This window comes from Protopterus annectens, chromosome 17.part0, assembly GCF_019279795.1.
Source record: "Protopterus annectens isolate FY-2018-M chromosome 17.part0, PAN1.0, whole genome shotgun sequence".
Lineage (NCBI taxonomy): Eukaryota > Metazoa > Chordata > Ceratodontiformes > Protopteridae > Protopterus > Protopterus annectens.
Genome location: NC_056751.1, coordinates 106,625,304 through 106,643,153, shown reverse-complemented (window position 1 = coordinate 106,643,153; position 17,850 = coordinate 106,625,304). Strand labels below are relative to the sequence as shown.

The window sequence follows — 17,850 nt, the reverse complement described above, 5'->3', positions numbered from 1 at the left end:
CCAAAAAAATTTCCTTAAGCCAATCTCTAAAGCATTCACCAAAAGCAAATAATTAAATACCACACATGCTCACAATCTATGGGACTTACAGTGAAGTCCATAAAGCAAACAAACATATTACCCAGAACTCTTGTCATAGGAGACTCCATTGTATGACAAATGATTCACTCACCAGACAGAACAAGAAGACAATAGTTAGTTGCTTTGTAACACCACAAATTGAGAACAAATAGCACTATACCACAAACGAGAAGGACAGCAGACCTCTGTAAATAAAACTTTAATCGAAATTAGCACCTTGGCTAACCAGCCTTCTTGAGATAAAACATTACATTCAAATGTGAGTATATATAAAACACAAATTAACACCAATTAAAATCCTAATCAGAGGAACACCCTCCAATTACATTCTATGTTTAACCCCTTAGGTGGCAATGTTTCAAATTTAAGAATGCAGACAGTTTCTTTATATAGCCACCTTTTGATTTCAAATATCATTCCAGCTCTCAGCCAACTTCAGACAGGCTCTTAAGCACTCATTATTTCCATCATGACACAGCAAATAATGCTGAGCTATAGGACTCTACATTTTATTTATTTATTATATCTCTTAAATGCTCCTGTAATCTTGTCCTAAATGATCTCTTAGTCTCACTAATATAGAACAAGCCAAAGGACCACTTTAATGCATATATTACTCTTTTAGTGTGACAACTAACATTAAGTCTTGGAACAAAATTTAATACCATTTATTTTATCAAAATATGGTACTACTTATGAACATATAGAATATTTGCCACATGGTTTCATACTTTTCATTTTCACAGTAGTAGGCAACTTTTCTTTTAGGCATCTAAAGTGACTAGAACCAATATATCTTTTATACTTCTACCTCTTTTTAGAGAAAGTGACAGCATATATGGTAATATGTCCTTAAATTTCTGATCTTTTAACAAGAATTCCCAAAAATATTTTACCATACTAAATATGTCATATGCCTTTGCATTAAATGTTGTAACAAAATATACTTGTCTCCTATTCCCAATGCCATTCTGTTGACTTCTTCCATTATATCGCTGTATCTGGAACTTATTTTCTTTTTTAAATGTAGTTTGTCTCATTAACTTATCTAAAGCTTCCTTCAAAACCTTTTGTTCATATCCCTTACTCAAAAATTGTGCACAAGCAACTTTTACATCTTCCCATAAAAAAGACTCATTATTATTAAGTCTTGAAATTCTTAAAAATTCACTATAGGGTAAAGAATCTATTAAATGTTTTGGATGACAACTTTTACTATTCAACATATGGTTTACATTAGGAAATCTTCTGTGCATTCTAGTCTGTATATAACGCCCTACTATTCCCTCCAACTCTATATCCAAATAGACAACCTTTCTCCCCACCTGTAGCCCATCAAAGCCCAGGCTGAAATTGTTACATTGCAAATCTTCATAAAATCTAGAAGCAAGAGACTCTCCCCCTTCACAAATAAAAATCAAGTCATCAATAAATCTAAAATATTTCATGACGTACTTCTTGTAAAAATCCATCCTATATAAATATTTATGTTCAAAAAAGCCCATAAATAAATTGGCATACATGGGGGCAAAAGAAGCCCCCATTGCTGTCCCCTTTATTTGATAGATTTCCCCATTGAATTAAAAAAAATTATGTTCTAAACAGAATTGTAACAATTCAATCATATAACATGTCAATGGGCTATCTCCCAAGAAGTATTTAACGGATTCCAAACCTAATTGATGACTGATATTAGTGTATAAACTTTTAACATCTACTACCAACCAGTAGTTATTTTCCTTCCACTTAATCGTTTTTATTTTTTCAAGAAAATCAAAAGAATCTTTCACATATGAGTCTAACTTTACAACAGATTTTAACAAAAAAATTATGTGAAAGAATATCAAGTTTATGGGAGAAATAGCTTGTAGCAGCTACTATAGGTCATCCTGGAGGGACAGCAACATTTTTGTGCACTTTAGGGAGACAATAAAATTTGGCAATGACACCATTGTTAGAATTAAACTTCTTTTCAACATCCTGTTTGAAAAATAACCTAACCTATATCCTTTCAGCAGTAGCTCAACATATTCTACCAATGCTTGACTATAATCTGAATAGGTAACATTCTTATAGGTTTCACTATCTTTTAAATTATCTTCACACATTTTTTATACTGCAAATAATTCATAATAACAATTTGATGCCCCTTATCAGCAGGTTTAATAATTAGATCCCGTCTATCACTTAATTTCCTTAGTACTTGCCACTCTATTAGACAGGTTATAGACCATACTTTTCTTGTATTTTACAAATTCCTTATACAATTTATCTAATTCAAAATTCAGCATAGCAGAATATTGTTTAATAGTGTCATTCACAAAAGGATGTATAAAATTGCTCCTACTTTCTATACTAGCTGTGTCGAGTAAACAATAAGCATTAACATCATTATTAAAGGAAGAATCACATGAAACAAAAATGTCACCATCATCATCTGTATCAAAAGTACTGTTACAGGTGGGGAGAAAGGTTGTCTCTCATTAACACAAGCACTTTGTCTAGAATAAAAATCCAACAAATGCAACTTTCTTATAAAACAAAATACTTCACTTTTCAAAACATGTTTCCTCAAAAAACAGTTGGAATGAACTTCAAGCCGTAATTTAAAACAGACAATTCAAGGTCACTTAAAGAACATCCTGATAAATTTAAGACTAGGTTATTACAACCAACTTGTGTTTTCTTAGCCTGAGCCAAGAAAACATCAAAGTCAATTCTGTTTGCATTTCTGCCACTGTTGGGGTCTGCTATTCTGTTCAAAATGGTTCCGCTTACATCCTCTGTTTGTCGATTGATTTTGTTGGTAATTCCGAAAAGTTCTATTTAGATATTCCAGTTGTGCATTAGGGAGTGGTGGATAGGAAATATCTTCTACATTCTCCTCATCCCATTCCGAAGGAATAGTTTCAGATGTAGCAAAAGAAACATGTTGTTTTCTCTCTTCCCTTCCTAGTGAACGCCCACCCCTACGACGAATAGACATTTTACTTCCTGGTTTGAAGGATGTACCATTATTATAATCTCTGAGGTCATTGTTAATCTTTCTAGTTTTTGTTCAGTCAGTTTATTAGAAAATTCACATAGTTTATCATTAGCCTCTTTCAAAATATTTTCAAACCATGCTGATAACAATTGTCCAGAAATAGTGGAACAAAATGAGGCTATTTCTTCTTTCAAAGTTCTTAACCTCGCCGTGTCCCTCTCTATTAATATTTTTACCCATTCTAAGACACAATTATGTGCAGCAGCTTTCTGTTTCTCATATATTTTATCCTCGAAGTTTGTCATATCAAAGGGTAAAGAAGGATTTTTGTATACCCTCAGATCTCGTGGAGTAATGTCTAATTCAACGTACCTTTGCAGGAGAGAAAATTATAATGAAGAGACGTTTCCTTTCATAGGTTGGTACTAGGCTATCGGCCCTAGGGCCTATACAAGCCCAGCCATAACAATTCCCTGGCTATTTCTTCCCACAATATTTACTTCCCTGGACACCTGTCTAGCAGGGTGACTGACGTGATCCCCGGGGTGAATTTCCTTTCTCCCATCCAATCATCAAGGTTCCTTTTGAAGAGGGCCAAAGAGGTGCTCTGCTTGACATGTATGGGCAATCTAATCCAGAGTCTGGGGAGTCTCTGGGTCAGGAACCTATCCCTCCAGCATGTTTTGTTTATTGTGATGACAAGGTTTAGATCCCTACAACGTGTGGCTCTAAGGGATTGGGATTTCTTTAAGTGTAGCATGTCCAACATCTCTGAGTTTGACATGGCCTTGTATGTTAAGCAGAGATCGCCTTGGAGTAGACGATATGCGACAGAGTATAGCTGGAGTTCTTTAAGGCGGTCAGCATAGGGCATCTGCTTTAGGCATGTGATTCTTTTAGTGAGGTATTTCTGTGGCCTTTCCAGTTGTTGCAGATGTCTTCAGAGGTACATACCAAATGGGGCATTGTATTCTATAATGGGTGTAATGAGGGATGAGTACACTGGGACAATTACCTCCTTTTTTCTGGATGAAAAGCCCTTAGTGATGAGGTGTGCCACATAGAAGGATTTCCTGACTGTTGTGGCAATGTGGTTATTGAAGGTGAGACCACTGTCCATCTGTGTCCCTAAGTCCCTTATCACACTTTCAGTGTTTAGTGCACTGCCACCTATGTGGTAAATCATGGGTAAATGTTTTTTCCCAAAGGGGATAACTATACATTTCTTGGCATTGAGCTTGAGCCCATGGCTCTGGCACCAAGCATCTGTTTCTGTAAGGCCCTTTTGTAGAGTATCCACATCATTTGGGGATTCAATAATGGCTCCCAGTTTGCAATCTTCTACAAACTTTGTTAGCCAGAGTCCCTTAGTGTTGGCCTGTACTTCAGAGAAGTAAATGCCAAACAAGAGAGGTCCCAGGACTGAACTCTGAGGTACTCCACTTGTCACTTGTCTGGAGCTGGATTTGGAGTCAGCTACTTTTACAATGTGAGTTCAGTCAGTAAGCCAGTTGGCAACCCATCCAGTGATGTAGGGATTAATGCCAAGCTTAGTAAGTTTATCTATGATTCCAGAGTGGGGGATGGTGTCAAAGGCCTTGGCAATGTCCAGATAGGCTGTGTGAACTGCCTTACCCTCGTCTATGGCTCTGGAGACTGATTCAAAGAAGTCAATCAGGTTCAGGAGACAAGATTGGCCCTTCACGAACCCAAACTGGGTGGGGTCCAGTGTTTGAAGGTTGACAATGTCTTTGTTTATAAGTTCCATGATAATACATTCCATGGCCTTGCAGATCAGGCTCGTCAGACTGATAGGGAGGTAGTTCCCGGGATCCAAGGTGGATCCCCCTTTGTGGAGTGGGATATCTGTAGCTGTGCGCCACTCAGTGGGCACGAAACCTGAGGTGAGGGTATGATTAAACATGACACTTAGGTGAAGTGCCAGTTCATTTTGTAGTTCATGTAGTACACAGCCCGGGATGTCATCTGGTCCCATGGATGCTGTATTCTTAGCTTTGGAGAGTGCGTTTTTTACCTGTGTGACCGTTATTACCAGAATTTGGCAATCGTCCGGTATTGAGATGGGCCATTTAGGGGGTGAGAGGGGGGTGAAGTTGGCACTGAATCGATCTGCCAGGATATTGGCTATATCATTGGGATCAGTATATTTAATGCCATTATGTTGTCGCTCAGAGCAGGTCTGAGCATTGCCATTTAGATTCTTGACATAGTTATAGAATGTCTTGTGGTTGTCTTTGGCAATTTTATTTTCGTAACTAGCTTTAGCAATTTTTCAAGTTTCATCACCAGTTCTTGCATTTCAGGTTGCAAAGAACTTACATTTCTTTGTCCTACATCCGAAAAAGGATTATGCACTCTCCAGTTACGACCTTCTTTTTGTAGTTCTTTTCACTTGGAGTTAGACTTCTCCCTTCCACTCGTACCAGCAGCAGGTTCAGGAAAACCATCCCCTCCCCTTGTCACGAAACTATCAATAGTTCTTTGAGCAGAACCAAATCCTTCTCCCCTAAAAATCTTAGGGAACTGAAGATCAGGATCGCTCACCATATAACACCACAAAATGAGAACAAATAGTACTAATAGTACAAATGAGAGGGACAGCAGACCTCTGTAGAAAAACTTTAATCGATCTTAGTGCTTCGGCTAACCACCCTTCAAGAGATAAAACATTACATTCAAACTTGAGTATATATAAAACACAAATTAACACCACAGCAAACAAAACGGTGTACAAGGCAAGCAACCAAAACTCATAAATAGAAAAACACCTTCCTGCCAGTCAGACCAATGGTGCAAATAACGAACAAACTTGTAGTTGTCCAAAATCAGTTTAATCCAGCAATAATCACAGTAGTCAAGCACTTTCGTCCAGCACATGCTGGACTTCTTCAGAACTAATAAAACAATTAAGAAAACAGCCATTTAAATACATTTTAACAACCAATAAAAGAAAAGCATTTACATACAAGTAATTAGTTATTTAAACAACCCTGTCAATAACTATGTATAAAAACATAGCTGTATAGTATAAAAACAAAAAAATGGCTGTTTTCTTAATTGTTTTATTAGTTCTGAAGAAGTCCAGCGTGTGCTGGATGAAAGCGCTTAACTACTGTGATTATTGTTGGATTAAACTGATTTTGGACAACTACAAGTTCGTTCGTTATTTGCACCATTTGTCTGACTGGCAGGAAGGTGTTTTTCTATTTGCAAATAATTAACACCAATTAAAATCCTAATCAAAGGAACACCCTCCAATTACATTATGTGTTTAACCCCTTAGGTGACAATGTTTCAAATTTAAGAATGCAGACAGTTTCTTTATATAGAAGTCTATTTTTTACTTCAACATCATTCCAACCTTGCACAACTTCCAGTATTGTGGCTCTTAAGCACTCATTATTTCCATCATGACACAGCAAATAATGCTGAGCTATAGGACTCTCCATTTTTTTATTTTTATATCTCTTAAATGTTCCTGTAGTCTTGTCCTAAATGACCTCTTAGTCTCACCAATATAGAACAAGCCACAGGAGTACTTTAATGCATATATTACTCCTTTAGTGTGACAACTAACATTAAATCTTGGAATAAATTTAATAAAATCTCACACAAGGTTGCTAAGACTACACATACATCTACCATGCATAGTGTCCACCACATACATAGATCAACTTATGGTGAGGCACTAAAAAGCAATATTTTCAAACCTCAAAGACTTCTTAAGCCTAGGATAGACAATGCCTATCCTTAGCAATCTCTAAAGCACTCACCAAAAGCAACACCAAATACCACACATACCTACACCCAGTGGAGCCTCAAGGGTGAAGTCCATAAGGCAAATAAACATATTACTGAGAACTCTTGTCATAGGAGACTCCATTGTATGACAAATGATTCACTCACCAGACAGAACAAAGAGAAGACAATGGTTAGTTGCTTATCTGGAGCCAGGATCAGCAAGTTATGTGTACATTCATGGCACTACACCACAAGTACCAGTATGATTCCATCATAGTCCATGTGGACATTAATGACCTGAGAAGTACTTACCTGTACTATATGAAGAGATACATTGTTGATCTCTGTTGGTCTCAGGCAGGTATATGCCTTGCATTGAGCAGCATTCTGCCTTCACCAAGGATGATGCCACAGTACAAACAAAAGATTATTTACTTCAGTAATTGTCTTAGTTTCTGGGGTCTTTCCAGAGGGATTCAATATTTGTCAGCATGAGAGGATGTGGTTAATAAACCATGTTGCTTTGCAAAAGATGGTCTGCACCCATCTCCCCTAGACTTCCAAATATTGGCTAAAATTTTATCCACTCCCTTAGAGTATTTTTTAGGCAACATCAAACTGGCAAACCAACTAACATAGCAAATGAAACCCAAATAAACCTAATAGTATTACTACTCAATTCTAGCAGCCCACACAAAAAACTCCACACTCTACATGCCCTCCTCGCTCTGGAGAACATAAAGATCTTTGCCTTTACCGAGACATGGTTCAAATCTGCAGAAAGTACTCTGGAATTTTAAGGCTTCAGTGCTTTCCACACATTTAGATCATCAGTTGCACAGACAGAGACAAAAGGTGGAGGGGTCTCAATCTGTATTAGCAACAAGCATGTCTCTAGGTTGGTTAAACAGGCAAGGCCCTAGAATTTATCCAGATGCAAATCACCATAAACAAAGTCCCATACCATATCCTAGCAAGCTATAGATCACCCCCTCTGAACCTAGACTCCCATACGCATACCTAAATCTACTGGAGACACTCATCATTAAATCAAATACCTTATTCATTGGAGACTTTAACTACCCCTCTATAGATTGGGAAAAATACACTGCCTCATTCTGACAGGCACAATGATTCCTACACTTTAACACAAATATCCATGACCAGATGTTGCACATACCCACCAGAGTTTCAGACGTACTGGAAATTGTACTCAGCAATATGGGAAAGTGCTGCACCTTCCCTCAGTGTCATGTCCTCAGTGGTAAGGTCAGACCACAAAGCTGTCTTTTTGAAATGAAAATCATCTTGGTAACTTTGGCAAACCCTAACAGTTAGGAACTATTCCAAAGCAAAATACATCCCATTAAGCAATAGTTTGTCCAAATTCAGTGCCCCTCCCAATCCTGAGTTCACAGCAACCTATGCAGAATTGTTCATATGGACCTTGTACAACCATGTAAATGGTTGTATAGAGGCTGCTGTATCTACTAGAAGTAAGCCCAGAACAAACTCTAAAAACAAGCTACACTGGTGGAATCCTAACCTTAACAGGGTATATAACAGAAGGAAAACAGTCATTGCAAAAATCAGGAAGAGCAACTCCCATAATGATAACAGTTCTCTAATTAAACTGAACAGGAAACTAAGAGGACTAATTAAGTCCAACAAGGCCAATTACAAGGTCCTGAAAGCCTCAAAGGCTAAAGACAACCACAAGGCCTTCTAGAGCTATGTCCAAGACCTCAAAGGCAGTACACATCAGAGTGCTGAACTGATGGTCATTTGTGGCACCTTCAGTGAGTAGAGTGACATAGCAAATTTGCTGGCTAATAAATGTAGCTCAAACTTCACCCCACTTCCCCTTGTCTCCCCCATGAATTACCTACTTGCATAACCCCCCCCCCAATCTATTAATGTGGAGCAGGTCCAGACAGTGATTGCTAAAGCCAAAAACACAGCCTTATAGGCCCTGACAATATCCCGGGATGCCTTCTAAGTAGCTTGAAACATGATCTATCAGGACTACTTGAATCACTTTTCAACTATATCCTCAAAACAAGCTGTGTACCACAAGAATGGAGTACTGCAACAGTTATCCCACTTCACAAGGTGGGCCATCAATCAACTCTAGGAAGTACAGACCTATTAATATGACTAGTTTAATGTTCAAAGCCATGGAATGAATTATCATAGAAATGATCAAAAAAGACATAGGCAACCATCAGACACTGGACCCAACCCAGTTTTGATTTGTCAAGGGAAGATCGTGCCAACTAAACATGGTGGACTTCTTTGAGAAGGTTACCAAGGCAATGGATAACAGGAAACAATACATATTATCTGCCTTTACCTGGCTAAGGCATTTGATACAATACCCACTTGGGAGTAGTTGAAAAACTCACTGCATAAACTCCTGCAGTAGCTGGCTCACAGATAGGACCAGTCAGTCAGGCTTGGTGAGACCACCTACACTAAGAGACTGGTCACCAGCCAGGTACCCCAGGGTTCCATGCTGGAACTGCTGACTTCTTACAAAAGGGTCTAACAGAGGCAAATGACTGGTGCCAAAGTCATGGATATAAGCTCAATGCCAAAAAATACATTATAGTACCTTTCGGGAAAACTGCCATCCAAGCAAATTAGTCCATTGATAAGACATCCTCAGGAGTTGACCTGGTAGTCAGGGATCTGGGAACGTATGTAGATAGTAATCTGGCCTTTGACCAACATGTAACCAAGGTGGTAAGAAAATCATTCTATGTTGTCCAACTTTCCATCATTGAGTATAATGCTCCTTTCATCATGTACCTGACCAGACATATGCAACACTAGGAATATCCACAAAGGTTCCTTACCAGAATAATCCACGGAATACACACATTATCTTATATGGATCACCTTAAAACCCTATATTTATCCTTGGTCTCCTACAGGTTACTGAGTGGCAATCTATGCCTGGCATACAAGGGAAGCTCAGATCCAGATCTGATTCACTTTTACACATCTACAAAATGAACAGCATCAAAACAATGAGCTTCAAGGATTTTAATTTTGCTTATAACATAAATAAGATGTGTTAATGAGAATATGTCTTTCAGAGGATCCCCATGCTCTGGACCAGGGTCCCTATCCATGTGAAGCAGAGCCATCCCTAACTTCCTAACCCTATTTAAGTGTAGCTTTGACCAATGGATGGGAACTCAGAAGTTCACCCCAGACCTGTCCCCCATGTATCTGATGGACAGGGGCAGACAGTAATGCCCAAACTAACATACTCCCCACATAACTTCTAGAAGCTTCCTAATATTCCACTTCCTAATAAATGCCTGTGATACACAGGGATAAAATTGGGTTGGGTTGCACAGCTAGGCTTATAAAAGTCCTGGTGGTCATTGTTCTAGTATATACCTGTGAACCTAATAACCATGGGCTGTTTGACTTGTCAGAATTTTGGCATGATGGAAATAATTTACAGTATGACTCTGAAAGTGTGCGCTGAACTATTTAACCAAACAAAACCAATGTGTTTAAAAATACACAAAATGGGGCAAAAGAGAAAAGCCTGCCTACACACCCAGATGAGGGGCTTCTTCTGCCCCCACACCCTTGGTATTTTATATAGTGACAAGTGTATGTCATGTCTTTAAATTCTGTCAAACATTCACTAGTAGGTAATGAATTATAATCACTGGAATAATGAGAAACCAATTACATATTATGTGATGCATAAAAGGCTATAGCCTCAAAGGCAGAAAACAAAGGAAGTTGGTTCCTTAACTAGAAGGATCATTGCTGAGCACAGCAGGGACTCTGCCTGAAGATTTGTGGCTGCTCATGTTGGACGTCTTGTGGATGTAGCCTGAAGGCAAAGATTTTTGTGGAGCTGGATGGAAGGTCTTGCAAAGACATGCAGGTATGACCTTTGTTTTACACCTGACTGCTGGAAGGGCTGCACGGGACTGAGCTTGCGTAAATTAAATATGGTGCTGTTACCGCTGTACACCATGAACCTTGCATATAAGGTACTGTGAATACTTTTGCACTAACTGTGAACAGATGAGTGAACTATTTGCACATCATCTCATAATCCCATGTTTATTTCATGTATCTGCCTCCACTGCATTTTTAATACTTGACACTAGTGGTGGTATATGCGTGGATAATTTGGCTAGATATTTGCCAAAATAACATTGCTAGACCTCTACTGCTAAGTGTGTTGACTGCACTAAAGTTTTTTGTGGAATTTGTAAGCCAGAGACATTTTGTTGATGTATACTCATTCTGATAAGAATTTGATTTCTTGTTTTTTTTTTTTTTTTTACCCAAAAGCATGGAAGAAATATTGAAAACCTTAGTAGGAAGGGTGTTAATTACACATTAACACACACCCTGGAGGGCATTATTACACTTAGAGAATGGGCTCTCTCTAAAAATTGTTGTGTTTTTATTTATATCATTTTTATTACTATATTATTTTTTAATATATTTTTTATATAAAATAGTTCCTTCACCTAATGTTTCAAAGTTTCTGTAGTATATGTAAATAGTATTAGAGGAAGCATTTTACATCCAAAATATATCATTTTTAAAAAAGATATCTCGATATTTGTTTTATTTTTGTTCCCTTACTGGTAAAATGTGTGGTTTCTTGCTAGACACTGGGGATTGAAGTCACTAAATGATGATGGTATACTTCATTGTTAATATAGGAATTCTCAAAACGTTTCTCAAACGTGCTTCTTTTGTGACTCAGATGGCTGTGTTGATGAGACCACTTACCCCTTATCAAGATGGTAATAGATAATTTAAATAACTAAATGCATTTGTCATGTGTCATTATGTGTTTATCATATGCATTGCTTTGGCTGTTTAAAATGTATTTGCTGTATATCTTCATGTCATTATAGATCCACTACACACACAGACACAGACACACACAGACACTTGTGTGTGTCTATTCTTATGTATATAGATGTACACACACACACACACACACACACACACACACACACACACACACACACACACACACACACACACACCTGTCTATGAACTTGTGTGTGTCTATTCTTATGTATATAGATGTACCCACACCTATATGTGTGGTGTGTTGGTGGATCTATACATGTACACACTCCTACACTGGCATGCAGGAGGTATTTGTATGCTCCTAACAGCATTCGTGTCACTGACCCTTTATTGCTAGTTTTACAAGTAAGATTTTTTTTTTCCATTTGTCATATGCCACTTGACAAGAATATTGAAAGTGTGACTCAAACTACAGACCCATAAGCTTAACTAGCCTTATCTGTAAGGCCATGAAACAAATCATCATGGACCCTATAAATAAGGACATAGGTGATCTCCAAACCCTTGATCCAACAATTTTGGTTTTGTCAAAGACAGGTTATGGCTGTTAAACCTGATAGACTTCTTCAAAAACATCACCAAAGCCATAAAAAGGCAAATGTGTGCATATAGCCTACCTTAAATAAACAAAGGCCTTTGACACAGTCCCACATTCGGGCATCATTGATAAACTCTCCCAGTTGAATATCAACCCTTATGTTGTCAGGTGGGTTGCTAACTGGCTCTCCTTCAGATCATACTCAGTCAAAGTTGGGGACTTTACCTTGACCAGCAGACCTGTCAGCAGTGTAGTTCCACAGGGTTCAGTGCTGAACCCCCTATTGTTTGGAATATACTTCTCAGAAGGTCATGCCAAAACAGACCGGCTGTGGCTGACTAAGTTTGCTGATGACTGCAAATTAGGTGCAATCATTTAATCCCCAAACAATGTCAATATACTTCAAGAGGGATTTACACAAATGAATGATTGGTGCCAAAGCTGTGGACTCAAACTCAGTGCTAAAAAATGCATTATCATCCCATTTTGTAATAATCATATCCCTGCAGACTATCATATAAATAATAATACCCTACATTAACAACTCAGTAGTGAGAGAATTTGGAAAACAAGTTGACTGTAGCCTAAACTTTGACCACAGTGTGTCTACTGTGGTAAGGAAGGCATTCTATGTTGCTCACCTCATTAACAAAGGCATTGCTAAATGTCCCATCCCTCCAGAATCTACTCCAACCCTATCTCACCACCAGACTACTAAGATCCAGCTGCAAAAATCACTTGCAGATCACTAAAGCCAATAACTCTTCTGGTGAAGCACTATTCTCTTGTTCCATAGCCAAATTATGGAACTCCCTCCCACCCACAATTACCTCTGTACCATCATGCACCCACTTCAAAACTTTATTAAAAACGCACCTAAAAACATGCTGGCTATGCCCTTGCAACTCCCACTCTAATATCACCCTCCCCATCCAACCACTACCTTTCTTTCCACTCCACTAACTACCTTGATTATAGCAAGCTCAGATGCTCATAAGCCTAGTACTTATTATACAGCAGGAACTTCTTATTGTAACATTTGTTAATGTCTGTTATGTACTTCACAGATAAAGATTCTAGTTGTCTACTGATGTACTATGTTCTTCATCTGTAAATATGTTGTAAGTAATTGCTATGTAAATTGTTAATCGCTATGTAATCCAATGTAGCTATTGTCTGTTTATTTTAACTGTGGAGATTTTCTCCCCGGGCCTCCACTGAAAATGGACCTACGTCCAGTCGGACACTCCCGGTCAACAAATATAAATAAATAAGAATAAATAAATTGCCTCAAGAGTGAAACAGGTCATAACTCCCCTGTACTCACCTCTCATCAGGCCAATACTCGAGTACAATGCTCTCTTTGTATGTACCTTACCTGGCACCTCCAGCCACTTGAGAGACCTCAGAGATTAGAAATGCTGCACATCCACAAGACAAATGGGATAAGGGTCACTTGTCACAGGAACCTTAACCTGGCCTGCGACATAAATAGGACCTGCTGGAGAGACAGATATGTCTCTCAGACGTTGCCACTCCTCAGGAATAAGATACCAGTTCACATCAAACAGAGCCCCTCTATGACACTGTTTAAATGTAGCCTGGATGACTGGATGGGAAACCATAAATTCCTTGCCGTGGATTTCACCTAAGACCCTCCTAGATATGGGCAGCCATTGCTAACTAAGATTTTGAGTTTAGGCTAGATCCTTTATATTGGGTTTCTCTAGTATTATATTGGGTACACACGGCTAGGGCTATATAAACCTTTGGGTCAGTAGCCTAGTAACTGCCTATGGACCTGTCAAGTAACAAGAGTATTCTTGCTTTCAGTCATCTACATTTTTAAAGATGATAATCTTACTTGAGTTGGCACACTCTCAAACTGAAATGCATTTTTTTTCAGGATAACTGTTGCCATGTCCCTGAGAATTTGGTGGGGAGAGGTACTTAAGAGGAAGCAAGCTCAACAGCAAGTGGCCAAGAGTAATTATATGTAAACATTAATTTGCCATTACATAGTTGTAGTTCTTCCTAAATATACAAACAGAAGGCAAACAAGGTGCTCCCAACTCAAAATCGGACAATGTAAGTATAGTTCAGGCAGGGAGCAATCAACAAAAAGTGTGCAGTGAAGAATAACTGGACATTTTACACTATGTTGCTTTCACAGTGGGCTCAAATCAACCGAGTGGCATTGGAAACAGCACCAGTACCCATGTGGGTACAAATTCATTCACAGTATCAGTGCACGTATGACAATAACAGATAAGAAATTATTAGGTGGCTTACAAACTGGCACTACAGCAGTTTAGAGACACTAGAAAGGTACAAGATTGTCTAGTTGTATGGCTCACAGCAGTAAAACAATGGAGGACACACACCCTGCTACTGTTAGATACTGATTAAAACAAGTTGAAGGCAGCATTACACCTGGCAAGCTATCAGCTGGTTGCACAAGGCCATGGGGAGGCAATGCGAGACTTATGGGACAAACTCCTAAATATATGCCATCAGTAATACAGCAGATTGTTTTTCACAGCCTGTAGCAGCCCTGTGTGGATTGTGGAGCACTTAGCTGATCAAATTAAGAATATTCTAAGGATAAATAGGAATAAACTATGACTGATGAAGAGGTGAAGAACCATTGGCTGACTCCAGACTCAGGGGCCACAGAATGGAATGTACTACAATGGCTATAACATTACCAAACACTGTGCCTACAACATAGAAGTCCACTCACACAGTTTCATCATAGACTGGCAATTAAGAAGGAGCAATTGTCTGCCATGAGGAGGGTACCCTGTTTACCCAGATTTAGGTGAGGCTGTACTGAAGAAAGCAGTGGAGTGATGAAGCTTGGACCCCAAACATATACCCCATGCATTCAGTTAGATTCCACACTCATTTAGCATAGTGGCAGCTTCTCATGTAAAATGGGCAAGGACTTTGTGGGAGAACATCAAGAAATCAGGAAGATGGAATTACAATGCTTGTGAAAGATAACTGAAAAATAACCTCTTCTACCACACCTAACATTGTTGTCTTTTATTTGCAGAACCTGGGTGTTACCTATAAGACACATATTGTACCTTCCAATAATACCATTTGTTGACTGGAGCTTCCTGCATGTATGTTTGATCGCCTTATATATATATATATATATATATATATATATATATATATATATATATATATATATATATATATATATATATATATATATATATATATATATATATATATATATATATATATATATATATAGCAAAATTATCATATTTACACTGATGCCATACAGTTTTCTGAGTTGTACACCCATCCACAATCCTTGCTGTTGCCTGCTATTCATGGTGATTATTAGATCAAGGGTTCAAATGTAATTTTTGATATGTGCAGTTCTTGCTCTGTATGTCATTCTTCAGCAGACAGACTGCTGTCCATCCATACAGTACATGGCCCATTCTACCCTTCTTGACCTCTTACAGCTATGCAACAATGACACCACCATGAACACCCACAGCAAAGACTGTAATCTGTTATAGACACAGAAATGGAACATGGCTGGCACAACAGATTTCTATCCCAAGGAATCCTTTACTTATTGAATCAACTTCCTATGCATGTCAAGCAATCCTAGACATAGTCTGTATTCATTAATATTCTGAATGAATAGGTTGGAAATCATAAATTCTCTTTGGGGTATATAGCTTGGAGCTTAACTCACTCAATCCAGATCTACCAGATCCACTAGAGCAAGCGACTTAAACCTTAGCACGGATATAAATAGGACATGCTGGAGGAATAGATTTGTCACCCAGAGACTCCCTATGTTGTGGAATAAATCCCGGTCCATGTGAGGCAGAGCACCTCGCTGGCTCTGTTCAAGAGAAATCTTGACCGGTGGATGGGAGATCATAGGTTTACCCCGGAAATCATCTCTGTGTCACTGCTGGACAGAGGCACAACAAACTAATGGGCACAGTATTTTTTAACATAAGGGGTGGCGTAAGCCACAAAACTCTGGGCTAGGCTTATAAATGCCTTAGGGCAGATAGCCTAGTACAAACCTATGAACCTATGAACAGTGCTTGGGCGTCGCTGGCTATGCTTATTAATGGTCTTTTGAACTGCATGCCTAGTACATACCTATGAACTTATTAACATAATATATATATATATATATTTACCAATGTGCATGCTGCATATAGAATATACATGCAGACAAAAACATCAGTTTATTGATGAATGTATTTCTATAAGCCATCTCATTTGAATGTCATTATATGGTCATTAATATATACTACTGACCACACCAATTATCATACTATCACGATTGTGATACAGATATCGCTGAGTTGCAAATACCCTGCATGTCAACACTGACTGCATAGTTTAGCTTTACACACTGTGCTATTTTTTCCTTTTAGAATACCCCCTACTGTGTTTTATGTCCTGTGAGTACCAACTCTATACTCGCCTAACAAGGTACCTGTAAACAAACATTTAATTGTTTACTTCAGCATGTACCATGGTGGTGCAGTGGTTAGTGTTGCCACCTCACAGCAAGAGGTTTTCTGGTTCAATTCTCAGCTGTGTGGAGTCTGCATGTCCTCCCTGTGGGCGTGTGAGTTTCCTCCGGGTGCTCCGGTTTCCTCCCACATCCCAAAGACATGCTGCAGGTAGATTGGACACTCTAAATTGGCCCTAGGTGTGTGTGTGCATGTGTGTGCCTTCTGTGGAAGGTTGGGCGCCGGGCTGGCAACTCGACACCGTAAAACTCCACTGCCAATCATGAGTGGACAGGTGATCCACTGTGGCGACCCCTAACCGGGAAATAGCCAAAAGAAGAAGCACTTAATGAAAACAACAAACAGATGTGTGCTGTACTCTCCAAGGTACCATGAATTAAACTTAACCTCAGTCTGAAATCATTTATTTTTCCCCTTATTTCTTTATTCAGCTGTTTGTTTAATTGTTTGTGTACTTATTAACTGCAGCTTGATAACCATGCAAATGGGAGGCTGACAGACCCTTTTGAGTTACAACCTGAGCTCCATGGTGCAAGAGATAAACCAAAATTGTAAATAGAATAAAGAATCATACCACTTTCAGAAGGAATGTTAACCAGTTGGGCGAAATGCAGAAGTGGAATTCAAGCAAGATGATAGTTGAACGAATATAAAAAATGGAAATTAGGTCAAACTATAACTACAACCTTGCAGGCAAGAATGGAATTTTTGCTCATGCCTGAAATATGTGTATGTATGTACATATGTAAAATGTATAAATATAAATAAGCTGTTTAATAGAGTGGCTATGTTAATTATAAAATAATATCTCTAGTTTTTCATAAATAAGCTGTTTAATTGAGTGGCTATGTTATAGAAATCTCTCTCTATTTTTTGTTAGTTTTATGTGCAATGGTGTTCCTTGAACTAGTGAGTGTGTATTATAGATGTTTTTCAGTGTAGTGATTTATCAGCAGTTTTTCTTTTGCAACAAAATATCACACTTGATTTCACTTGTGATTTAGATTTTCATTTTCAACCTGCTACATCGAAAATATCTGTCTATGCCTACATATGTTATGAAACAGTCAAATAAATAA

At 38.4% G+C, this 17,850-nt stretch overlaps 1 protein-coding gene across 1 annotated transcript in view; it reads left to right on the top strand.

The window, feature by feature from the left end:
• Nucleotides 1-1,711: 1,711 nt before the first annotated feature.
• The window catches only part of TEX15 (testis expressed 15, meiosis and synapsis associated), a 170,562-nt gene continuing 154,423 nt past the window's right edge, over nt 1,712-17,850 (top strand). The window contains exon 1 of the mRNA XM_044059155.1: nt 1,712-1,736. Coding sequence (XP_043915090.1) covers nt 1,712-1,736 — 25 coding nt within the window. The remainder of the gene's footprint in view (nt 1,737-17,850) is intronic.